The following is a 25,466-nucleotide window of genomic DNA, read 5'->3' as shown; positions in this document are numbered from 1 at the left end:
GCTCCACGACACAGGGCTCACTCGCTGCCCCTCTGGGAAATAAGCAACACCCACCCAGCCCCACTCTCTCTCGCTGCTGAAGTGCACGAGGAACCACCGCACACCAGCACAGCCAGAAGAAAACGCGCTTCCCCTTATCTAGGTATAACAGGCAGACAGGACAGACGGGAACCAAGCCTTGACTCGGGACAAAAACCAGAATGACAAACGTGCTCCAAACACGCTTCCAGAAAGGAGACACTGGCAGCCTGACCTGGCACCTCCAGAAGCGCAGCCGGGACTGAACAAGCAAACCAAAGACAGGAGCTCCTCTTAAAAGGACACAAACTCCTCAACCTCCTCTGAGGGGCGGGCAGCAGAGGCTGCAGGAACACAGCTGCCCTCCTCAAATGCTCTCGGCACGCACGCACACAAACAGGAACACCCTCGCCGAGTAATTCAACAGAGTTCAGTTACGAAAGCGCAGGAAGAGATGAGAAGCCCTTTCCGGTGCTATTTCAGCAGGTCCTAACACCTCATCACGTATGTGGCTAACAGGGCCACATAAAACAGTGAGGAAACGTTGCTGAAATCAACTGCAAAGTACTGCATTTACCATGAGGGCAGGTCCTCTCAGAGGCCCAGGGAAGGGCCAGGCTCAACCCCGGGGTCCTAGGTCTGTGGGGCTGCAGGAGACCTGACTGAGGGGTGCAGAGTGGAGCTCCCACAAGTGCTGGGAGCAGCCAGTCACCAGTTTACCCAGATGTGCACAGCAAAGTCAAGATGACCAATTAAAACTACACTTGAATTCATTCTCAGTACTTTTTTAAAGCTCAGAAGGGGCCAGGTGCAGTGGCTCAGACATCTAATCCCAACACTTTGGGAGTCAGAGGCCGGGAGTTCAAGACCAGCTAGGAGAACACAGCGAGACCCCATCTCTACCAAAACTTTTCAAATTAGCTGGGAGTGGTGGTGTGCACCTGCAGTCCCAGCTACATAGGAGGCTGAGGCAGGAGAATCACTCGAGCCCAGGAGTTGGAGGCTGCAGTGAGCCACTCACTCTAGCCTGGGTGACAGGGCAAGACTCTGTCTCTCTTTTAAAAAAAAAAAAAAAAATCAGAGAGGAAGTTTGTGGCAGAAGACAGGACCAAGGACCACTGACCCCTGGCCCAGGGCAGCCCAGCAAGGCTGCACAATCTCTGGTGGCAAACAGGCCCCCCATGAGGGCGCCGACCTCAGAACTGCAATTCAAGGCTTTTGAAAGAAAAAACTGCACTGCTGTCTTCTCTGGAAATTAAGAGAATGCTGCAGAAACAAGCTCGGCACCCCCCACATCACACCATGGATCCTGAAGGACGCTCCCGGCACCGGTGGGCAAGGGCGCCTCAGGGCCGCCCGCGGCATTTACCTGCATCCAGGCGCTTTCCTGGGGACTCCTCCTCCACCTCGGAGTCTCCGCATGTGCTCCGCGACCTTTTCCTTGGCTGCAGAAGAGTCTCCAACCTCGGAAGGACTACAGACAAAAAGGTTTTGGTCCCTAGCTGAGGAGAAGTTGGCTGGGTTTCAGTGTTCTTGGCAGACTTTGGGGGGCTTACACTTTTCGATTTGCAGAAGAGAACAGAAGTGCGTCTGTTTACATCGCTTGCTGGCTCCGCCACCGCGGAGGCCGCCGCCGCCGGCACATCGCCACTACTGGCGCGGGTGGGCTCTGGAGGGCGTCCGCTTACCAGTGCGCTCTGAGTGCAAGCGCTATGTGATTCATTATCAAATGTGACTCTTTTGAAAAGTTTACTCTGCTCTGGGTTGAGTTCTACTGGTTTGAGGGTTGGTGGTTCTGAATTAGTCTCCGAGTTTGAAGGAAGAGGTAATGCATCTGATGGTTCAAGTTTAGGGGGAGAGTTATCTCCTGAAAAAATTATAAATAAAGTGATTTTTGAAAACTGAAGATTATAAAATCTATTATAAAACTTACTATAAATGTGAAGCCCACCAAAATACTAATTCAGTTAAGGAAACAACGCATCGCACGTACTGTCTGCTCGGCAGTGCGGGCCCCGTGGGCTCGGGCCACACTGTGTGGGCTTCCCTAACGCCAAAGGCTGCGGCCCTGGGTGCAGTGCCCGGGCGCACAGTTACTCTCTGAAAAAAACTGTGAAAGATTATTTCACACGCGCCAATATTAAACACATCACTCGAGTTCATAACAATTTCTGCAATCAATAATTCACTTACCTTGAGGAAGAAAAGGTATCTCACATAACTAAAGGAGCCTTAAGTGGGCATTCCCACAGAGCTCTACTGGGCCACGAGGTTAGCAAATAAAAGGAAAGAAACATTAAATCTGATCTCTGGTCAAGGTCTTCCAAGTCAAAAATGCAAAAACAGCAAACAAACAAAAAAAGAAAAAAACAGGGAGTGGTGACTGGCTGTGGATGACTCTCAAGAAAGGCAGGAAAAAAAGCCCCGCTCACCCCAGCACAGAAGTCTGTGCCACGTTCCCAAATACTGTGATGGGAGCTTTCAGGAAAAAAAAAAAAAATGTTTTTTAAATAAAAGTCTTTGGAAAAAGACTAACCTCTTTGTAAAGTCTTTCTGACATTATAAAAACCAGAAGTGTGAAATGGTACAGAGCCCGCGGTCACAGGGACGGGCTCTCTGCACTGCCCTGAGTCCAGGGGGCCGGACAGGCTCTGGCACAAGGCTGACGGGGCGAGGCGATGCTCCACCACGCCAAGCCACTGAGGCTTCTTTCCAAGCAGGACCGGTGCTGGCAACAGGAAGTGTGACCACTTTAATCCTTAGTATATATTATCACTGGGTACAGCTTTCATTTCATTAAACCTGCAAACTTTTCTAAAACCGTCTGAAGTATGTATGGTTACTATTGTAATTCAAAAAGTCGTTTTGAAAATACAAAACTACACAACAAGACTCAGAGCAATGTTTTGAGATTGACAGAAAAAAGTTCTCCCCAAGGCTGGGCCCCATGACGCCGGGCAGCAGTGCTTTCAGCTGCAAGGTGCCTCTGATTTCAAATGACACTGAGCGCCTTAGAGCGCCTCACAGCTGATTCAAATACAAGGGGGAAAGCCTCACCTCAACAAAAAGTCACCCATGCCAGCTGTCACGTGGGAACACAGCTGTCACGTGGGAGCACAGCTATCACGTGGGAACGCTGTATCCCAAGGCAGGGGCACACACGAGGTGATAAAACTCCTTCCCCTCCTCTTCAACGTCGCCAACAGGCTTAAGGAAAAGGTGTTTGTGAAACACCTGGGAACGCTGGCGGGAGGGAACTGGCAATGCGGAGAAACAAGGCTGCTCATGAGCATCTACGGCTCCAGCGTCCCTGGGCCTGTGCAGCAGCCAGAGGGGCTCCAGCACTGAGCCTGCAGCGTCCTGATGCAGCCACTGTCTGGGGCAGAAGGCCTGGGGCCTCACTTCACTTCCTGCCTCCTCTCTTCCACCTCCTGGCCCCCCTCAAGCTCTCGTCCTGATCATGACATTTAACTGCTCACTGCAATCCCAACGGCCTCTGCAGGGCCAAAGCCAGTGGTCAACCCCAGTCTTGGCCTCTGTGGGCGCAAGAGCACCAGGCCAGCAGAGATGGAGCCTGAAGGAGTCTCCTTCTAGCACCTCCAAGAGACCCCCTTCCCCCCACCTCCTCCACAGCTAACAGGCACTGTAAACCCCCATCTCCTGCTTCTGGCGCAACCCTCAGAACCACCACTCCTGTCTGGCAGCAGCCCGAGATGTGCAGATGTCCCTGCCTTGCAGAGGGCCCTCCCCCACCATGGGCCATACCCTCGCCTCCGCACCTCCAGCTCTCGGCGCAGCAAGGACGCCCATGTGGGACTCATAACCATCTCCACGCTGCAGGGACTTCCCCAACCCCTGGTCTATCCCAAAATGGGCCCCCGTGGCCCTGCCTCAGCCATGCACGCCCCCCAAATGCACCCCACACGCCCCCAACCTCTCTGCGGCAGCTCCACATGCGGGTCGGGCTCCAGCCGCCAGCACACAGGCTAAGGACGTGCTCCTGCAACACTGACCAGAGGGATGAAGGAGGCCGTGGTCAGGAACAGAGGTCGCTGGTGCCTGGGTGCACAGCCACCTGCCCAGCCGGGACCACACAGGCCCCTCCCCCAGCCAGGACCAAAAAGCCCCCCGGACCACTCAGTGCCTCAGTTCCTCATCCATAAAATCAAAAGAAACAGGACCTGAGCCTCCAGGCTCCACGACACAACAGGCAAGCCCAACCCATCCCTCGAGTGGAAATCTGACTGGAAGTTAACATATAAGGCGGCAAACTCCTCTCAAACCTCGCTGACTGAGGGCCACCTCAGGCCATCACTTAACTGCACATGAGAAAAGCTCAGAACACACTCGATACAACTCGGGCATAAGCCTCTCAGACCCCGTCCATGTATCATCAGTCAGGATCCTAGAATTCCAGTCCCTGGAACTTGTCACATATTCCAAATGGCAAAATGGTTATCTAATCTAAACCAGCTACTCTAAGAAACTAAAAGACCTAGTTAAGTCTGCAAGAACAATTCTGCAATATTTTGCCCACCTGGCCACCCATGATGTCAATCAAAGGCTTCTGTATCAAAGCCACAAGATGCTTTGGAAAATCACAGCGTAACACAGGCAGACACTTTAGCTCACGAGCGGCAACCACACTATCCCTCCAACAGCCGTGCCTCGAGCCTCCATCCTCTGCAGTTCTGAAGGGACAAAACTGCACACTCCACACCTTCTACCCTGAGGAACACGCATCCTTTCTTGAGGGCCACAGTGCTCCACAGGCTCAGGGCCCGTGCACAGGAGAGGACCTCCACGCATGCACATCAAGGGCCCACAGCTGCCCTGGACTAAAGGGGACGCCCCAGAGCCTCTGGCAAAGGCATCACTGTGACTGGAAATCCCAAGGACTCGAAATGCAAGCCCCTTTCACCAGCTCACAGTGCAGACCCTGCTCCTCCTGCCTGCACTGTCCTGCCTCACCATGTCAGCAGACACCAACCTGAGCACACGGTGGAGATGAGCCTTCTGCGAGCTGCACATCCGTCCCACAGGCTCATCAGACAGGATGGAATCCCAACTGTGGCGTGGCCCCCACCCAGCTGACACGCAGCCCAGGGGAAGTCAGCCCTGGCAGGGCCAGCTCACAGCAACAGCCCGAACCTCTGCACTCGGCAGACTGAGTCACGGCTACAGCAGAGCCCGCGGGAGGGCAGGTGCAAGGGAACTGACAGGGACCAACGGCGCAGCCCAGGAGGAGTCTCCTTCCTTCAGATACTAGAGTCTCAGGGGTCTGGCACCCAACAGCTACAGCTTGTTCAGGCTACTTCAAATGGAAGCAATGTAAGTATGGCGTAGGTACTGTTAAATTACAAGTTAAGTGAGGCTATATATTTGCCATTGAGGAATTACTATCTTTTCAGGTGTGAAAATATTGTGGTTATATTTAAGAAAAATGATGGAGAAGCTTTACTGATGAGAACGTTCCTGCTGGATTTTTAAATGTCTGATTCTTGGTTTTCGTCCTATTATAAGTATCATAAGTTCACATTTCTATACCAACTAACAAGCTTGCTTGTGGCTGTCTTCCCTAACACTGTGTGACGTCCCCATTCCAGTCTGGCACTCGCCTCTCCAGAGACCCCCGTCTTCTCTAAGAGGCAGGACTCTGCCTGCCCCACCTCTCCAGAGACCCCCATCTTCTCTGAGGGGCAGGACCCCGCCCACCTCACCTCGGAGCGGACCTTCAGGCCGCTTGCTTCTCCACCCACTTTCCTGTCAGCTCACAGGATATGCCCTTTTCATCCATGGAGTCACCGTGAACATCGGGTGTAACAGGTGATTCGAGGCTACCTGTGTCTCAGTCACACTGTATGTGTTTTCTTTACAACAACCCCAGAAAAAAACTACATAAAAATAAAATGACTCAGCCAGGCGCGGTGGCTCAAGCCTGTAATCCCAGCACTTTGGGAGGCCGAGACGGGCAGATCACGAGGTCAGGAGATCGAGACCATCCTGGCTAACACGGTGAAACGCCGTCTCTACTAAAATACAAAAAACTAGCCAGGCGAGGTGGCGGGCGCCTGTAGTCCCAGCTACTCGGGAGGCTCAGGCAGGAGAATGGCGTAAACCCGGGAGGCGGAGCTTGCAGTGAGCTGAGATCCGGCCACTGCACTCCAGCCTGGGTGACAGAGCGAGACTCCGTCTCAACAAAAATAAAAAAAAAATAAATAAAATAAAATGACTCCAGAGCTACAAAGCAACAAGAACGGTCTCCAAGGGCTCCCGCTAAGTGTTGGGGGGTATGAGGAGCCACGTTCACCACAGGGGAGGGCCAAGCGGCTCCAACCGTACGAGGTCCTCAGCCCTGCAACCCAATAACCGTGCGGGGTCCTCAGCCCTGCGACCCAACGGCGATGGAGGAAGCCACTGATTAAAAAAAACTAAAAAGGTAACTTACTGCTCTACAGTGAAAATGGTACAACTGTGTAGGAAGAGAAGCGCTGGAAGCTATTTTGAGACTGGTGAGTGGACCTGCTAGTAACCTCCTCACAACTCAGTCCTCAGGGCACAGAAGACAAGCACAGAAGGGCAGTCCACCTAGAGGGAGGCCTGCACAGCCTCGGTGGGATGCCTCAGTGGGCTGCATGAAAGCAAAGACTGCGGGACCAGACACCAACCTGGACTCCTGCGCACAACGAGGCAGCCCAGGGCCCAGACAGCTGTGGCCGCCAGAGGGTCCTCTAGGCAAACGTTCCCCAGAAAAAACACGAGGCCCCCAAAGCAGAGGAGGGATCAGGTGCTAACAATAACAGCCTTTGAGAGAATAGAAAAGCAAGCCTCACCTTGAAATAGAAAAGTCTTTATTCTATGGACCTAACGTAATTGACACCAGCCCCAAAAGAGACGTTCTCGAGTCTGGGCACTATACTATGGTGAACTCAACAGAAGAATCCCAAAAGAGAAAAACAGGCACAGAATGAGGAAAAGGATGCGTAAGAAAGTCTCAGCTGCATGCACAGGAGTAAGTTTCTAAGAGAAAGAAAAGCTTAACGGCTCTCATTCAAGTCGCCCAATGCAAACAGGATAAAAGGGCCGAAGCTCTGCTGGCAGGAGCCACATAAGTTCGGGGATGAAAAGGGCCCTGAGACCGTGAAGACCCGCTGACCTGTGTGGCATCACTCAGAGCACAGACGTCCGTAAGAGATGAACGTCTTTGTTTCAAAAGAAAATTGTACAACAATTCTGTCTTATTTCAATGGTTTGCTGTTCTGACTTTGATGTGCAGGGGAAGGGCAAGAAGGCCATGAACCAGCTGCTAATGCTGTGGCGAGAGGGTCTGACCCTACTGTCTGCTTCGTGTAACCGGAGCATGTCAAGGTCAAGGTCAAGGTCAACTACAGAGACACAGGGCAAAACACAGCAGCAATGACTTTCTGCCAGTGTCTCCAAATCCAATTTAGTTTTAAAATTCCCCTTTCACCAACTACGGGACACACCAGCTGTACCTCCTCACCCTGCCAACCTAGATGTACACAAACCATCACTCATCAACGCCCTCCTCACCACCCCGAGCCTACATCTGCCCGGGGTGTTGCTAGTTCTCCTTCTGGATAGATGGATTTCTTCCCCTGCATTTATTTCTTAGTCCTAAACACATCTTTGCTGCCTGGACCTTTCCCCAGACATTCTTTGACAACGATCACAGCAGGCTGCTACCTACCAACTGCTGCAGAGGAGCTGGTCAGGGACCCTCAGGGCGGACGAGGCCTCTGCGGTACCTTCCCTCCCTTCACAACATCAGGGAGGAGCCTTTAAAAAGCCTTTCAAACAGCCCTTTGAAAAGGCCACATTTGATGGCCTAGCGTATAATTAAATGGCTTCCCATCAATTTACAAAATACAACAACAACATTTCTCACTCTTATCATTCAAGCTACCTTTACTCTTCAACACAGATCTAAACCATACTTTTCAAATAGTTTTTCAGGCCCAAGTTAAGAGAAAAATTTTATTCTGTGCCTTAAATTTTATCAACTAATTACGTGGAAAAAACACAGACAGCACAAATTATAAAGTCTCTTTCGAGGGAAACCACCACCCAGTGGGAAAATCAAGTGTTCCGGGCTTTGTGAATTTTATGGAACTGGCGCTAACCCGAGCCTCCATGCACACCAACACTGCTGCCCGTGTCTGGGTCGGTGCCTGTGCCTGAGCCCTGATGGCAAGAAAGAGGGGCAGCCCTCACCATGGCTTACCTTCCTCGCCCGCCTCCAGCCCCAGCGGAGCTCCATCCTCGTCACAGCCTTCCGAGCCTGGCCCCGTGGGCGGGGGCTGGCTGTGCTGCTGGCTCAGCTTGTTTCGGAGAAGGGCAATTTCCTTTTTGAGCAGCTTTGCCCGCTTGCTCCGGGAGCCACTGGACTTCATAGCGCAGGTGAGGTCAAGCATGTCCAGCAACTCTCTCAGCTGCTCCTCCAGGCCCAGGTGGGCTCTGTTGGCGGGGTCCAGCAACCTGTCCACTGAACCAAAGGACACACGCTGTCAGTCGTCAGGTCCCATGCACCTTCTGGGAACACATCACCAGTCCCATCTTTCAAATCACCTTCGGCCAAGGCCCTGAGAATGGCTGTTAGCAACGAGGCCCAGGCCCTGCTCACCAGAGGCCCCAAGCGGCCCCTCCCCTGCGCTCTGAACCCACCATGGGGCTGCTGCTACAGGAATACCCTGGGATGCTCCTGATGGAGAATTTCTACTCCCATGACAGTCACCGCAGAAGGGGCAGCGTCCAGGTAACATCGCAACCTCTCCTGGACCAGGACCCTCTGAGGCTCCCTGTGCAGAGAGCCCGGCTGGCTGGGTGAGGGCACAGCACACAGACCCCAGAGAGAGGCGCACGCTCCACCAGCCCAGCACAACTCAGATGGGGCTGCACTGGCTCTGCAAGCAGAGGTGGCGACTGGCAAATGTGCTAAGTGAGGGCCATGGTGCGTCCTGAGCGGTGTCTCAGCTGAAGGATTCAGGCGCTGATTACTGTGTGGCTTTATTAAACGGGCTATAAAATTCACAGATCATTCTGAATTTCAGGTGTATTCACGACAAAGTCCCTGAAAACTTCACTTTCAAAAACACCAAAATTTATAAAGCACAAATTACCTTAAGTAAGTAAGAGGTGGCCAAGAAAAGAAACTGCTCCTCAGAGCTATCTGAAGATAGAACCAGAGCGAGGAGAGAGACAAAAAGCAAAGTAAGACTGCCCGGAACACATGGATGCTCGTCATCTAAACACAGGTGCTTTACTGAAAGCATCTGTCCTTTTAACTGAATAAGTAAAGCAGTAGCAGAGAGAAACAAAATGCTTAAATCATTACTCCTTCAAGACTTGTATCCATAACATCACTTTGAACAAATGTCATAGATAATACTCAAAAATGTTCATACAACAAAACACATCCTTTGAAACCCCAAGAAGAAAGCCTCGAAACCTCCGTTTCTTTTAAAACAAGAGACCCACGGCCTCCAGGTCTGTGGCTCAGGCTCCAGGCAGTGGGAGGTGTCGGCTGTGCTGAGAAGGGCAGCAGGCGCACCCTCAAGGCACACCGTGGCCACTGGCTCACCTGTGCACTCCGAAATACTGAGAAAGAAGGAAACTAGGACTTCTCTTCATTTTCTCCTCAGCAAAAAAAACCCGAGTGTAGAAATTCACTTAACAACTTGCATGACCATGATCTGAAAGATGCTGACACTCAGAGACCTCCACACCCGCTCCGTTTGAGGGAGGTGGCGTGGCGCTGGGCGCACGATGTGGGGGAGCACAGGAGCCGGGCCCTAGGGGCAGAGGACGCTCCGGGCTGCTCAGAAGACAGGGAGTCCAAGAGTGATGCGTCTTCCCGCTTTTAAGGGCAGGCGACCAGCATGCGTCCTGAATGGCCAGCACTGGGCACCAGATGGGCGTCTGAGAGCTGATGGCAGGCAAAGCATCCAAGCTAGAGCGTGAAGGCTGTGGGGGGCAGGGGGGAAGCTTTCCCATGGTCACCAGAGGCTAGAGAAGGGCCTTTCAGGACAAGCACGAGCCCTGGGCTCACTCTGAGGCGGCTCAGCCCCAGCTCCTCTCAGATCCTCAAGGGAACATTTCGGAAAACGATAGCTGGTCTGATCAGCCTGGAGAGTGCAGCTTCAGGGAGGGGTTAAAGCTCCACCAGGGTTCACCAAGAGTCAGCAGCATTGTTTGGAGCTTGTGTTTATTTTCTAAATTTCTCCAAGAAAAACGCGTTACTCTTAAAATCAGAGACAAAGAATAAAAATATAATCCCATTCTGTTTTTATTTCGAGACGGAGTCTCGCTCTGTCACCCAGGCTGGAGTGCAGTGGCGCAATCTAGGCTCACTGAAAGCTCCACCTCCTAGGTTCACACCATTCTCCCACCTCAGCCTCCCGAGTGGCTGGGACTATAGGCGCCCACCACCACGCCTGGCTCAATTTGTTTTTGTATTTTTAGTAGAGATGGGTTTCACTGTGTGAGCCAGGATGGTCTCGATCTCCTGACTTCGTGATCCACCCGCCCCGGCCTCCCTCTTTTTTCTTTTTTTTGGAGACAGGGTCTCACTCCATCACCCAGGCTGGAGTGCAATGGCACAATCTCCGCTCACTGCAGCCTCCGCCTTCCACGTTCAAGTTATTCTCCTGCCTCAGCCTCCAAAGTAGCTGGGATTACAACAGGCACGCGCCACCACGCCCGGCTAATTTTTTGTATTGGTAGTGGAAACGGGGTTTCTCCATGTTGGCCAGGCTGGTCTCGATCTCCCGACCTCAAGTGAATCCACCTCTCGGCCTCCCAAAGTGCTGGGATTACAGGCATGAGCCACAGAGCCTGGCCCTATTCCCATTTTTTAAAAGAGTACAGCCCATCCTCCAATGCTCACAGGTGCCGAGTGCTGCAGGACCCCAAGGGAAGCAGGGAGCCCAGCACTGCTGCCATGAGGGGAACGGAGGGCGAAGCAACGATGGCCCAGCTTGGCTGAACCCTGCGATGGCAGGAACATGGAGGAGAGGAAGAGGGCCAGGCCTCACCCCAGAAGAAGCAACCTGGCACGGGTCAGTGATTCATCAGGAGAAAGGGTAGGCCAAGAAATCAGGGACATGGGACCTTCTGATAAATGAGCCAAACACACCATGATTTCTGCTCAGTTTGTGGCTCAGAGCTGGAGCTGAGGTGCAGGAGCTCTAGGTGCTCTGATAACCCATGTGGGCAGGACACACCCTTCGGCAGACAATCCCGGAGGTGCAATCAGCAAGCACGGGTGCAGGGGACACCCCTGGTTTCCGAGGACCGGTCTAGAGAAGGGTGCAGGTGACTGCACACGGCTGCAGCACGTGCCTGGGCAACCGAGAAGCGCAGGCCTTGGCTGGAGTCCAGGTGTGCCGCGAACACGCTCCCAGAGCCCTTTCTACAACATGCGCAAACCACGAAGTTAAAGGGCTGGAGGCAAAGCCAGAGTTCCTCCGGCTTCACGCCACCCTCGGAAGTTATCCGAGGCCCACTCTGGATGCAAACCCCCAACTAAGCTGCTTTCTGGGTTTGCATCGTCGAGACCGGCCGCCCCATAGGGAGCCACAGCCACATGGGTCCTCTTGGCGGGCACCCAAAATGCAGCCAGTCTGAAGTGACAGGTGCTGAGTGTAAAATACACATCAGATGACAAAGAAAGCTTATATATCCTCAGTAACGTTTACACTGATCCCATGTTGAAATCAACTCTTCCATATACTGAGTAAAGTAAGATACATTATTAAAATAAATTCCACCTGCTTTTTTTCCATTTTCCAGTGAGGCTACTAGAAAATGTAAATGATGTATGCGGTTGCGTGCAAGTCCTCCCGGACCGTGCTGATGTGGAGCTGGCAACACAGAGCAGGACAGAGTCTGCTAGAAAGAGCGTCTTCCAGCTCCTCTGGACACAGTGCCAGTTCTTACCGTCTTCCCAGGAGAAAGGCCGCCGCGGCGCCGCAGCGGGCCGCTCAGCCAGGTGCATCCCCGAGGCCTCTTCCAAGCCGATGCTGTCCACCTCGCGTCGGGCTTGCCTCAGAACAACACCTCCCTGATCACGCAGCCTCACCGCGGCTCTATAGAACACGGTGTCCCTGGCATTGTACTTCATGCAGTTATCTATAATGAGATCAAAATCCTCCTCAAACTCATGGAGGTTTTTATACCCTTGAGCTTCTAACCGTTTCCTCATCGTGGCAAAGTCCATGGGCTGTTTAATGTGATCCAAATAATCTGGTACCTAATTTTAGGAAGGAAAAAGAATCATTTACAAACTAAAACAGGATATTAGTTTACTCTGTATTTATTATTCCATAGAACCCACAAGCCCATCCTATCTGAGAGCCACGCGCGCGCACACACACACACACACACACACGGTACAGACACAAGACCCAAGTACTACAGGGACTTTCCCAACCGCAGCTCCTTCAGCTAAAGCGCACTGGAGGGTGCCGGGTGCATGCCGCCACAGCTCAGGGTACTGTCTGCACAGGGCCTCTCACCCACTGCGCTTTCAATATTTTACAGCGAAATGCGTAACTTTTATCATTTACAAACAAATATGTTAAATAAAAACGAGAATTAAGAACACAAGGGACGTACTCTAGCCAGTCACACGTTTCCCAGTCAAACGGCAGCACAAATCCACAGTCACACGTGCGGCAGGACAGACGAGCACCGCAAACACCCACCTCCTTCAGACTCACGGGCTGCGCAAATATCCTGGCGGGGTCCTTGTCCTGCAGCTGGTCCAGCACTGAACGCAGCAGCACCGTCAGCGGGGTGAGACGCAGCTCCATGGCAACCTGCTCCACCTTCACCTGGGGGGGCCCAGCAGAGCCTCAGCTTTAGGGAGCCCCATACGCACCCCACACGCACCCCCACAGGCTCCTGTGCTTCTGTCAAGGCAGGGGTCAATGCAGCCTCCACTTAGGGCCCTGTGACCCATGGCAGCCAGGCACCCAGCCTGGGCTGAGCAAGGCACTGCAGTGGGCCAGGACCCACAGGGTGCAGCCCACCCTCTGCAGGAGGTGCCAGCATCCCACCCACACCCCATGGCCAGTGGTGCACTCCATGCGGGATGGGCCCAGCCCCACCTGCTCACGCTTGAGCTTCTCCCGCTTGCGCAGCAGCTCAATCAGCAGGCGGGCGCGCTCCAGGTCGTGCCGCAGCCGCTGCCAGTACTTTAGCTTCTCTTTGGCAGCCTTCATCTCCTCATCGTTTTCTCTCTGAGAACAGCGAACACTTCATCAGTCAAACCCAGAGGCTCCTCCTGCAAAAGGCCTCAGATACCGCACAGGTAAGACCCCAGGAGGTGTCCACGGCAGGGGTCCTGCAGGCCCATCCTGGGGAGGACAACAGACCCACCCTCACTAGAGAGCCCCGGGACAGCACCGGGACAGAGGAGATGGAGGGGATGGAGGAGACAGAGGGGACCACCAGGCCAAGGTGAGCAGGGAGCTGGCTCCGGTGCACAGATTCCACCCTCCAGAGAGAACAGAGGTCTCCACAAGCTGGCGGAGAGGGGCCTTCACAGAACCAGAAAGGCCCACAGAGGTGGGACCAGGACAGAATGGGGGGCCCACGAGGACCCACCTGAAGGACAGCTGGGAATGGAGGGAGCGGCTGAAAAGAAACCAGGTGCATAGAAAACAACACGCTGGGCCCATCCTGGCTTGGACAGAGCGTGACGGGAGCCTGACACACAGCCGACCTGCCACCCTGCCCTGCACAGCTGCACATGTGCCCTGCACATCCCGACGCACATTTCCCCGCAGCCAGGGTCCTGTCTCCATCGACAGCACCTGCTCCCTTCTCAGTGGGCAGAAGGGTACGCCAGACAGCATAGGCCGCCAGCCTCACCCCAGCCCACATCCACGCCAGGATGATCAGAAGATAATCAGAGCCCTGCAAAGGCCATGACACAGACGGTCGCAGGAGGGAAGGCCACCTGGGTCTGCCCTCGGCCCCGTCCTCACCATGTCCCCCAGGCCTGGCCACATGAGGCCTGCTCATCACAGTGCCAGGGGCACCCTGACCCTACCTCAAAGGGGAGAGGAAGTCACCCAGTGAGTGGGCCTGAGCGGGCCCCCGATGCCTGTCGTCCTCCACAGCTGCAGGACACACACGCCCTGCCAGCCTCAGGCCAGGTGTGACCATCGGTTTCTGGCACATGCTCCACAGCTCTGAGACCCTCCTCTCCCCCAACGCCTCTGTCCCCAGATTCCCACCCGCCCACCTCAGGCCGTCACAGCTTTTTGAAGGACTGAGGGTGTGAAGGCAAAGACTGCTGGACTACAAGATGCAAGGACCCAGACTCCAAACTGCTCAGAAAAGGAGGCTCAAGGAGGGAGACCGAGTCCCGCACCCCCACCCCGGAGGCCAGGCCTCTCCAGGGCAAGGCGGGGCACTGAGGCGCTGGTGTCCCCTGCAGTGAGGATCTCGGGGTTTCCTCAATGTTGCTGAACACCCTCAGGCAGGAAATCGGGGCTAACGGTAACAAGGTCCACATCAACTCAAGCAAAAACAGGAAAACACGGGCTCCAAACACCAAGCTCCCCAGAGCATCTGAATACTGCCTGTCCCCCAGCTTGCAATCGACACTTCTGAAAACCGTGGCCAAAAGGACGTTTGGCATGGGAATCTGTTACGAAGCGGAAGAAATCTCATCACCTGAAAGTCCTTTATCACACACTGGCTGCTGAGCACACTTACTAGTCTGCTCCCCAACCTGGTTTAACAAAGAAACGCCACTGGCAGCGGCAAGCGCCCCATCAACAGCACCTGGGCCCTGAGGCCGGCCGGCCTCCTGGCTTCGCCATGCAAGGTCCCATGACACACGCAGCCTCATCCACCCAGAAGGACCGAGGTTCCTTACACAGCTCTCAAGTGGTTGATATTTCCCATGTAAAAATCAACACTGGGAGGCTCCACAAGAAAGGACAGAAGTGAAGGAGAAGCACTCAGGTGTCCCCACTGCCGGGAAGAAGCACTGAGCGTCTCCACGTCCATTCCAGACACACGGGGGAGACGCAGGGCTGGGGAATGATCAGGTTAAAATCCCCTCTGCTGGGAGGCACAGGCCAGCTCCTGGAGTGAGGGCCCACAGTGTTACAGAGTGGCCGGTCTCAGCCTCACCGGCCCCAGGCCTCCTGGCAACAGCACCTGGCTCCTGCCACGGGGACGGGCAGAGGCCACACCCGCAGCACAGCAAGGACAATGTGGGCAGCAGCACCCAGCATGCCCCAAGACAGACACTGGGAAAGCTGGAGGATGTGCTCCCAGGACAGGAAGGATGGGCCACGGGAGCAGGAGACACAGTGCAACGCCACCAGCATACGCACACATCGCTGCTCACCCTAAAGCTAAGCCACTGCCCTCGTTCTCCCTGCAGCCTTCAACAGCCACACACGCCAGAACAAACACCGGGGCCCTGCACGTGCAGCCAGCACAGACCCGCCATTGCCGCAGCATCCTTGGCGCCTGCCGGCCTCTCAGAGACCCCATCCAGTTCATCCACCTGCCCCCACCCCAGGGTCCTCTCCCAGGGTCAGGCTGGGGCAGGAACACAGAGACACAGAAGAATTAAATGCATCAGGTACTTCCAAAGCTTCGAAACCATGAAACCACACCAAGCCGTGGCCGTCCCTGGCCAGGAGGCAGAAGCACAGTCTCTCCCAACAGCTCATCCGCACGAGGCAGGTTTCCAGGCTCTCCACGCCAACTGCTGTGCTGTGGCTCAAGTCTGGGCAGCTCCTTCTGCCCCTTCCCAGGTGTCTTCACAAAGCCGCCCCCTCTGCCAGAAGAGCTGCTCTGGCCAAGCTGTGGGGACGTTCTCTCCTTACAAACATATTCTGCACACAACAGGACGTGAGGCCTAACAGGCAGTGGTGAAGCAGAGGGGGCCCAGCTGGCAGGTTCCAGCTGGTCACCCCTTCTTTGCAACCCTCCCCCTGCCCTTGCCTGGCTCTACCACACCCCAGGCCACCCCCAGTCGCCTGGGTCCCCGTGGCCCCTGCCCACTGGCCCACGTGTCCTGCTACGGCAGGGATCCTGGCCCTCGTGTCCCAGTTCCTGAGAGTAGAAATGAAGAGTCCCACCGCTGGACGTCCCCTGTCTGGCCACATCCACGCCCACTTTCCATGGAATCCACCCTTCACAGCTCCTCTGCGGCTTATCTGGAGTCCTGTCCAACCCCAAGATGAGACCCAAGATCTGAATCCTCAGCTTCCTCCCAGCCAAGCCTCTCTTCCAACCCCCAACATTGCGGGGCCAAGACCGATGCCTCCAGCCCCCAGAGCTTCCCACCACTCAGCCACTTCCTGACTCTGTCTCTTCAGAGCTCCCCCAACCGCGCTCTCCTGCCAGGAGCCCTGGAGGCTACGAGGTGAGGACGAGGAGAGATGGAAAGTAAAGTCACATCATGGAACGGAAGATGCAGTTAACTCATTCAACAGCCAAAAAACATTCACTGAAGCCTCAACTCTGTGGCCATGTGAGGATCCCAGTTGGAGAGGGACTGGCTCACAGGCCTGTCCGGGGAGCCCCAAGTTCCCTGGACAGACACACAGTGGGGCAACCCAGGTAGACGGTACAGGAGGCCCAGAACACTCCACAGCCAGGACACACCAAGGCCATCAGAAGACCTTGGACCCCACCACCAAATCAGACCCACAAATCACCAGCTGCCAGACCAAAGCGCTAGACTCTGTAATTCCCTGGAGCACGAGGCAGCCACAGCAGGTGACTGAACAGGGCTCACGCTGCGGGGGCAGAGCCTGCGAGGCAGACACAGCACCCGCCACCGCACAGGAACCCAACTGTGAACCCTGCAGACCCAAGCTTCCCCTGAGCAAGTCGCCACCTCACAGCAGAGCAGGATGGTTCTGCTTCGTGCCCAGGAGAGCAGTGAAAAGCACCATGAGGAAATTCCAAGAGGCACTCAGGCCACGCGATACTGGCCGCAGATAGCTCTTCCAAAAAACCAGCAGCTCCTCACTAGGCAGTGTGGGCAGAGGGTGCTGGCCACAGGTCCTGGGCCATGTGCAGAGCCACTTGTGTTTTCAATTTACTTCTGTGCATCTCACAAAAGCTACTTCACTCTGTAAACCCACTTTTTCGGAACTGTTTCACAATATCAGATGAGTCTATAAACTCAAACCTACTACCAAAATGTAAGAGTTTGAGTTGGTTTTTTTTTTTTTTTTTTTTTTTTTTTGAGACGGAGTCTCGCTCAGTCCCCCAGGCTGGAGTGCAGCGGCGCGATCCTGGCTCACTGCAAGCTCCATCTCCCGGGTTCACGCCATTCTCCTGCCTTAGGCTCCCAAGTAGCTGGGACTACAAGTGCTCGCTGCCACGCCCAGCTAATTTTTTTGCATTTTTAGTAGAGACGGGGTTTCACCATGTTAGCCAGGATGGTCTCGATCTCCTGACCTTGTGATCCGCCCGTCTCAGCCTCCCAAAGTGCTGGGATTACAGGCTTGAGCCACCGCGCCCGGCCGAGTTGGTTCTTTTAAAAAGGAAAAGTCCTGCTCCTTCCCTTCCACTCTCTCAGCTCTCTCGAGCCCTCCCCACAGTCCATGCTAAACCAGCCTTCAGAGCAAGGCCCTCGAAACAAACCACTCCTCACACATTTCCAACACCCACATTCCAGGCCCAGCACACAGACCCCCACCCACTGGCCTGGGTGCTCACTGGGTCCCACTCCTGCTGTCCTCAGCCTGGACACTCATGCAGCCACAGTGTAACACATCCCTGAGCATCCCCAACCCCCAGAACTAGTCACTGCCCATCAGCATGTGTGTGGGTAGGGCGGGGCGGGGCGGGGCAGGGGAGCACAACTCACAACCGAAGAAACACCCCCCGAGTGACAGGCATGGATGAGAATCACCCCCAAAGTCGCAGATCCAGAGCCCAGGGCACATCTAACTCCTCCTACAGGTCCAGGGCTGAACCAGACCGGGGCTTCCCAATGGGGAGCCTGGACCCAGGGGCAGCACCACGTCCAGCCTGAACCAGGTGCCCTCTCCCTGGAGGGTGGGGGTGAGACACACAGAGAGGCTGTGGGGGCCGTGAGCCACATACCTGCTGTGAGCTTCGCTGAGACTGCAGGCTGGACTGGAGCCGCCGCAGCAGAGGGGCACCGTTCCTGGACAGCCGCTTGAGCAGCCAGTAGCTGTGGGCTCGCTCCACAAACTGCTTCTTCCGCTGAATGGCCACCTGATTCGCAATCCTATTTAACCTAAAACATAAACACTCAGTTTATCTTTGAAGCAGTACATTAAGATGTTTCATCACATAAACTAGAAATGACAGTGTTACTGCTAATAAAACCACGTGTTCATACTTTTTCTCCCTAAGCCATGGCATGTGTAATTTCTACTATTCCTAGTGCTGCTAAAATTCACAATCTCCAACCACTTGAAGATTTCATCCACTTTTTAGGTTGGGTGCAGTGGCTCCTACCTGTAATCCCAGCACTTTGGGAAGCCGAGGCGGGCGGATCACTTGAGGCCAGGAGTTTGAGACCAGCCTGGCCAACATGGTAAAACCCCGTCTCTACCAAAAATACAAAAATATTAGCGGAATGTGGTGGTGCATGCCTGTAGTCCCGGCTACTTGGGAGGCTGAGGCACGAGAATCGCTTAAACCTGGAAGGTGGAGGTTGCAGTAAGCCGAAATCGCACGACTGCACTCTCGGCCTGGGCGACAGAGCGAGACTCTGACTCAAAAAAAAAAAAAAGATTTCATCCACTTCTCATTCACTACAACATTTATCAGATTGAACATCCAAAAGAAAACATGCTGAGCAAAGCCTTCAACAGTTTTCATTCTTTCTGTATGACCCCATCTGCACACAAGCTGACTTCAACCACATCTGCGTCAGTGGGCCCAAAATCCTAGACCCCATCCATCCACTCGGACACCATGGGAGAGGTGGGCAATGGTCCCCACATCACCTCCAAGAGGAGGGAGAGAGCTCCAGGTATGAGCCGCTGACAGGTGCTGTTTCACTGTGCTCACTAAAATGACCTCGGCCATCTTCAAGTCTCCCAAGAAATGCAAAGTGCTGCCCCTGGGGGCACACAGAGCCACCAAGACCCTCGGCGCCTCTCATCCACCAAGGGAACACCCAACACCGCCTCTTCCGGCAGGACCTGGCTCAAGTGTGGAGCCTGCAGGAGAACACCCACCAGACCCAGAACTGACCGTGAGGTGTCTCCTCACAGGTGACCTGCCGGGGAACTTTGCCAGAGTGACCCATCACCAAGAGCTCCCGTGCCCATGTGGAACCCCTTTAGGCTAAAACAATCCTGCCCACCACTCCAAGGGCTGTCTGCATGCTCAGGACACCGAACGCCTGCCCACAAAGCACACCCCTCCAAGGACAGCCAACGGAAGGAAGCCAGAGGCGGGGGAGGGAGTCGGCAGGTGCACTGGGACGCTGGGCTCCAATCACAGCTCCACATGGCTCCTCCTCTGCAGGTTGGGCTGCGCTGGGCTTGACCTGGTCACCTCATGGGCTGTTGTTTTGGGAGCAGTTTGTTTTTACCACTTTGGACTGAGGCAAACCATGTGCAGTAAATAGCACAACCCTTAACTCTTCCAGTTCAGTGAGTCTTTTTTTGTTTGTTTTGAGATGGAGTCTCACTCTATTGCCCAGGCTGGAGTACCTCCGCCTCCAGGGTTCCAGCGATTCTCCTGCCTCAGCCTCCCAAGTAGCTGGGACTACATGTACCCGCCACCATGCCCAGCTAATTTTTGTATTTTTAGCAGAGACAGGGTTTCACCATGTTGGCCAGGCTGGCCTCAAAACTCCTGACCTCAGGTGATCTGCCTGCCTCAGCCTCCCAAAGTGCTGGGGTGACAGGCGTGAGCCACTTACTGGCCTCAGTGAGTCTCAACAGGAATGAAAATGTTTCCACACATGTATACCCTCAGGGTATTTTAATGACCAAATGAGGCAGTATAGATAGACGTATTTTTTAACAATTTGAAGATCCAAAAAAATGCTACTTGACAATATGCTCATAAAGAAAGCATGCGGGCCGGGCGCGGTGGCTCAAGCCTGTAATCCCAGCACTTTGGGAGGCCGAGACGGGCGGATCACGAGGTCAGGAGATCAAGACCATCCTGGCTAACACGGTGAAACCCCGTCTCTACTAAAAATACAAAAAATTAGCCAGGCGAGGTGGCGGGCGCCTGTAGCCCCAGCTACTTGGGAGACTGAGGCAGGAGAATCGCTTGAACCTGGGTGGCAGAGGTTGCAGTGAGCCGAGATCACGCCACTGCACTCCAGCCCGGGCGACAGAGTGAGACTCCATCAGAAAGAAAGACAAAGACAGTAAGAAAGAAGAAAGGAAAAGAAAAAAGAAAGAAAAGAGGCTGAGCTAGGCGCAGTGGGTCCGCCTAAAATCCCAGCACTCTGAGAGGCCGAGGCTGGAGGATCACTTGAGCCCACAAGTTCGAGGCCAGCCTGGGCAAGATGGCAAGATCCCATCTCTATAAACAAATTTTTTTTTTTTAGGCCGGGCGCGGTGGCTCAAGCCTGTAATCCCAGCACTTTGGGAGGCCGAGACGGGCGGATCACGAGGTCAGGAGATCAAGACCATCCTGGCTAACACGGTGAAACCCCGTCTCTACTAAAATACAAAACTAGCCGGGCGAGGTGGCGGGCGCCTGTAGTCCCAGCTACTCGGGAGGCTGAGGCAGGAGAATGGCGGGAACCCGGGAGGCGGAGCTTGCAGTGAGCTGAGATCCGGCCACTGCACTCCAGTCCGGGCGACAGAGCAAGACTCCGCCTCAAAAAAAAATAATAATTTTTTTTTATTAGCCGGACACAGTGGAGCATGCCGCCTGTAGTCCCAGCTACTCAAAAGGCTAAGGTGGGAGGATCCCTTGAGGATCTCCTGGGTCCCCAGGAATTCGGAGTGGCAGTGAGCCGAGATCATGCCATTGCACTCCAGCCTGGACAAACAGAACAAGGCCCTATTTGTTGTTTGTTTTAGAGATGGAGTCTCACTCTGTCTCCCAGGCTGGAGTGCAGTGGGGTGATCTCGGCTCACTGAAACCTCTGCCTCCTGGGTTTAAGCAATTCTCCTACCTCGGCCTCCCGAGTAGCTGGGATTACAGGCACTGCCACCACACCCCAGCTAATTTTTTTTTTTTTTTTTTTTTTGACAGAGTCTCACTCTGTTGCCAGGCTGGAGTGCAGTGGTACAATCTTGGCTCACTGAAAGCTCTGCCTCCCAGGTTCATGCCATTCTTCTCCTGCCTACAGCTGGGACTATAGGTGCCTGCCACCATGCCCGGCTAATTTTTTGTACTTTTAGTAGAGACGGGGTTTCACTGTGTTAGCCAGGATGGTCTCAATCTCCCGACCTCATGATCTGCCTGCCTCAGCCTCCCAAAGTGCTGGTATTACAGGCATGAGCCACCGCGTCTGGCTCACACCCTGCTAATTTTTATATTTTTAGTAGAGATGGGGTTTCGCTATGTTTGCCAAGCTAGTCTGGAACTCCCAGCCTCAAGTGATCCACCTGCCTCAGCCTCCCAAAGTGCTGGGATTATAGACACGAGGGAAGAATGAGAGAGAGAGAGAAAGAGAGAGAGAAAGAAGAGAAAGAAGAAGGAAGGAAAGAACAAAAGGAAAGAAAGGAAAGAAAAGAGAAAGAAGGAAAGAAATAAGGAAAGAAAGAAGGAAGGAAAGAAGGAAAGAAGGAAGGAAGGAAGGAAATAAGGAAAGAAAGAAGGAAGGAAAGAAGGAAGGAAAGAAGGAAAGAAGGAAGGAAGGAAGGGAGGGAGGGAGGGAGGGAAGATTGTTTTTATTTCTTCTGACCCTTAAGATGTGAGAAAAGATTCTAACCTCATAAACAAGCCACCACCTTCTCCAGAGTCAGGGCTTCTGGAAATGTGAACAGCCCATGAGTTGTGAGCAAAAATGGCTTTGATGAAAATGTTTTAAAAACTCAGAGCCAGATGCAGGGGTGTGTGTCTGTGACCCCAGCTACTTGGGAGGCTGAGGGAGCTCATGTGAGCAAGAGGCTGAAAAACCCAAAATTAGAGTGAGGAAGAGCATGGAACAGCAGCTTCCCAGCTGAGATGATGAGCCCCCACCTCAACTCAGACAGAAGAGTTAAGGGGAAACAGACCTCAGATGAGAAAACTAAGCAAAGACATACATATGACAACCACAGAAAGAAGTCCCTAAGGGCTGGCTGGACTGAGATGCCGGCAGAGTGGGCAAGATGAGGGTCTGGGTGCAGCAGCCGCGATGCCCACCTCAGGGAGGATTGTAGACAAGTCAGAACCCACACTAGGGAAAAGAACCCTGGAAACGAGGGGAGATCACCAGAGTTCCAACATCAAGTGTTCCTTGGATTTTTGTTAAGCCAAGTCTACATGCTGACATCTAAACACTTTACCATGGGACCCACTAAATGCACTAGGGAATGTATGACTGGAAGACCAATATTGTCAAGATGTCAATACCACCCAAAGTGATCTATGGATCCAATGCAATTCTTACCAAAATACCAATGATTTCTTTTGCAGAAATAGGAAAATCCACTCTAAAATTCATATGGAAATTCAAGGAACCCCCAACAGCCAAATCACCTTGAAAAAGCTGGAAAAGTCACGCTTCCTGACTTCAGAATTTACCACAAAGCTACGGTCATCAAAACAGTGTGGTGCTGACGAAAGGACAGACATATAGACCATGGGGATAGCAGAGAACCCTGAAGCAAACCCTCCAGTATCCAGCATAGACTATTGACAAGGGTCCCAAGACCATTCAGAGGGGAAAAGACAGTCTTTTCAGCAGATGGCACTGGGACCAGTAGATATGGCTATGCAAAAGAACGTGAAGTTGGACCTTGCCTCATTCCACATATAAAAATTAACTCAAAATCAAAGACCTAGACATAAGACCTAAAACTACAAATCTCTTAAAACAGAAGGGAAAAGCTTCATGACACTGGATTTGGCAATGATCTCTTGAATAAGACACCAAAGGCACAGGAAACAAAAGAAAAATAAACAGGACTTCATGAAAAATGTTAAAATGTGAGCATTAAAAGACACACAGCAGAGTGAACAGGAGGAAACATTTCAAATCACACATCTGATAAGGGACTAATATCCAGAAATCCCTAAAACTCAACAAAAAATAACCCAATTCAAAACTGGTTAAAATACTCAAATAGACAATTCTCCCAAAGTACAAATGCTCAATAAACACAGAAATGCAAATCCAAACTATGATGTTACCTTCAAACCCATTAGAATGGCTATCAAAAAATACTAACGAAAATTAAAAAACGTTGGTGAGGCTGTGGAAACCCCGAACTCTCGTGCACCACAAGCAGGAGCGTAAAAAGATGCAGCCACTGTGGAAAACAGTGTTGTGGCTCCTCAGAAACTTAAAGACAGAGATGCCGTGTGACCTGGCAATGCCACTTCTGGGTATACACCCAGAAGAACTGAAAACGGGCTCAGATACTTATCACCCGTGTTCCTCACAGCATTACTTACAATGGCTAAAACATGGGAGCAACCCAAGTGCCCACGGAGGAAGGAATGGGTAAGCAAAAGTTTATCTCCACATACAGAGGGTTATTCAGCCTTAAAAGGCAAGGAAGTTTCAATGCATGCAATGACATGGAAAAACCTTGAAAATGTGCTCAGTGCAATAAGCCAGACACAAAAAGACAAATACTGCCTGATTGCACTTACGTGAGGGACTGAACAGGAGTCAAATTCATGGAGACAGGGAGTAGAACGGTGGGTGCCTGCGGCCAGGGAGGGAGGAATGGGAAGTTCCTGTTTAACAGGGACAGAGTTTCAGACTGGGAAGACAAAAAGGCTCTGAAAATAGATGGTGGCGAAGGCTGCACAGCAATATCAAAGTGCTTCATGCCCCTGAACTACACATTTACAATGGTTAAGATGGTAAATTTTATGTTATGTGTACATGACCACAGTAAAATACTGAAAAAACTGGAAATCAGAGAGTTAAATGGAATGTGTACCTTCCAAATCAGTAGAGGAGGAAAAATGCCCCCCACTCAAAAAAAGCAAAACCATCTGAGCCAATACATCAGAAGGAAAAGGCAGCCGGGCGCAGTGGCTTCCACCTGTAATCCCAGCACTTTCGGAAGCTGAGGAGGGCGGATCACGAAGTCAGAAGTTCAAGACCAGCCTGGCCAACATGGTGAAACCCCATCTCTACTAAAAACACAAAAAAATTAGCCGGGCGTAGTGGCGCACGCCTGTAATCCTATTCAGGAGACTGAGGCAGGAGAACTGCTTGAACCTGGGAGGTGGACGCTACAGTGGGCTGAGATCACTCCAGCCTGGGCAATACAGCGAGACTCCATCTCAGAAGAAAAAAAAAGAAAAAGGGAAAAAAAGGATCACGGAAATAAATCCAAAATAGATCAGTAATCCAACATAAGTCAACAGTCTAAACTTGCTAATGAAGAGGTTGTCAATCAGGTTAAAAATTTTAAATTCCAGATTTAGGCCACGTGCGGTGGCTCACGCCTGTAATCCCAGGACTTTGGGAGGTGAGGCAGGTGGATCATGAGGTCAGGAGTTCAAGACCAGCCTGGCCAAGATGGTGAAACCCCGTCTCTACTAAAAATACAAAAATTAGCCAGGCATGGTAGCAGGTGTCTGTAATCCCAGCTCCTTGGGAGGCTTGAGGCAGGAGAATCGCTTGAACCTGGGAGGCGGAGGTTGTAGTGAGCCGAGATTGCACCACTGCACTCCAGCCTGGGCAATAGAATGAGACTCCGTCTCCAAAAAAAATAAAAAATTTTAATTCCAGTTTTAAAATACCACAGCAAGGCTGAAGCTGGACATAAGGAGAATGTCCAGGTATACACTAAGAAGCAGAAAGTGGGTACTGCTGACCGATCAGCTGAGCTGAGGCCAGAGAAACACCGTGACGGGAGTAAAGGCGGCTCGAGGGCCACTGCACCATGGTCGAAGGAAATAACCAAATTCCAAATGCGTACACACCGCCTAACAGGACATCTTGAAAATATCAAATACAAAACCTCCAGGAGCTACAATGAGAACTGTTAAACCTACAAGCCTAATGAAACCAATTCACACAAAATAAATTAAAGACATTAAAAATGTAAGCATGATTTATACATTTCACCCAACAAGCTCATATAGAATATTGCATCAAATAAAGACACATATTCACAAGCACAGATGGACTGTTTACAAAACATGTATAATCTTTTGGGCCGTAAAGTCTCAACAAGCATCAAAGAATGAATGTGTACCATGCAGGCCACATCCTTTGCCCACAGCACAAGCAATGGATATTAAGAGTTTAAAAAAGAAGGAAGGAAGGAAGGAAGGAAGGAAGGAAGGAAGGAAGGAAGGAAGGAAGGAAG

At 52.6% G+C, this 25,466-nt stretch overlaps 1 protein-coding gene across 6 annotated transcripts in view; it reads right to left on the bottom strand.

Moving 5' to 3' along the window:
• BRD1 (bromodomain containing 1) overlaps nt 1-25,466 on the bottom strand; it is a 49,520-nt gene that overhangs the window by 11,201 nt on the left and 12,853 nt on the right. Inside the window, exons 2-8 of one of the 6 annotated variants that reach the window (XR_001881859.1) lie at nt 18,136-18,292; nt 13,149-13,280; nt 12,744-12,872; nt 11,977-12,289; nt 8,264-8,524; nt 1,575-1,885; nt 1,388-1,492 (exon numbers count right to left, since the gene is read on the bottom strand). Coding sequence is in view for 5 of the 6 variants with exons in the window: in XM_017854094.1 (XP_017709583.1) it covers nt 1,388-1,885; nt 8,264-8,524; nt 11,977-12,289; nt 12,744-12,872; nt 13,149-13,280; nt 18,136-18,292 (1,490 nt within the window). In the remaining variant the exon portion in view is untranslated. Of the gene's footprint in view, nt 1-1,387; nt 1,886-8,263; nt 8,525-11,976; nt 12,290-12,743; nt 12,873-13,148; nt 13,281-18,135; nt 18,293-25,466 lie in introns of all 6 variants that reach the window. The other 5 variants (XM_017854094.1, XM_017854097.1, XM_017854093.1 and 2 more) reach the window with 5 other exon arrangements.

Source organism: Rhinopithecus bieti, unplaced genomic scaffold (genome assembly GCF_001698545.2).
Source record: "Rhinopithecus bieti isolate Rb0 unplaced genomic scaffold, ASM169854v2 scaffold_38181, whole genome shotgun sequence".
Taxonomy (NCBI): Eukaryota; Metazoa; Chordata; class Mammalia; order Primates; family Cercopithecidae; genus Rhinopithecus; species Rhinopithecus bieti.
Note: the sequence above shows the minus strand (reverse complement) of the source record. Positions and strands in the feature narration are given on the sequence as shown.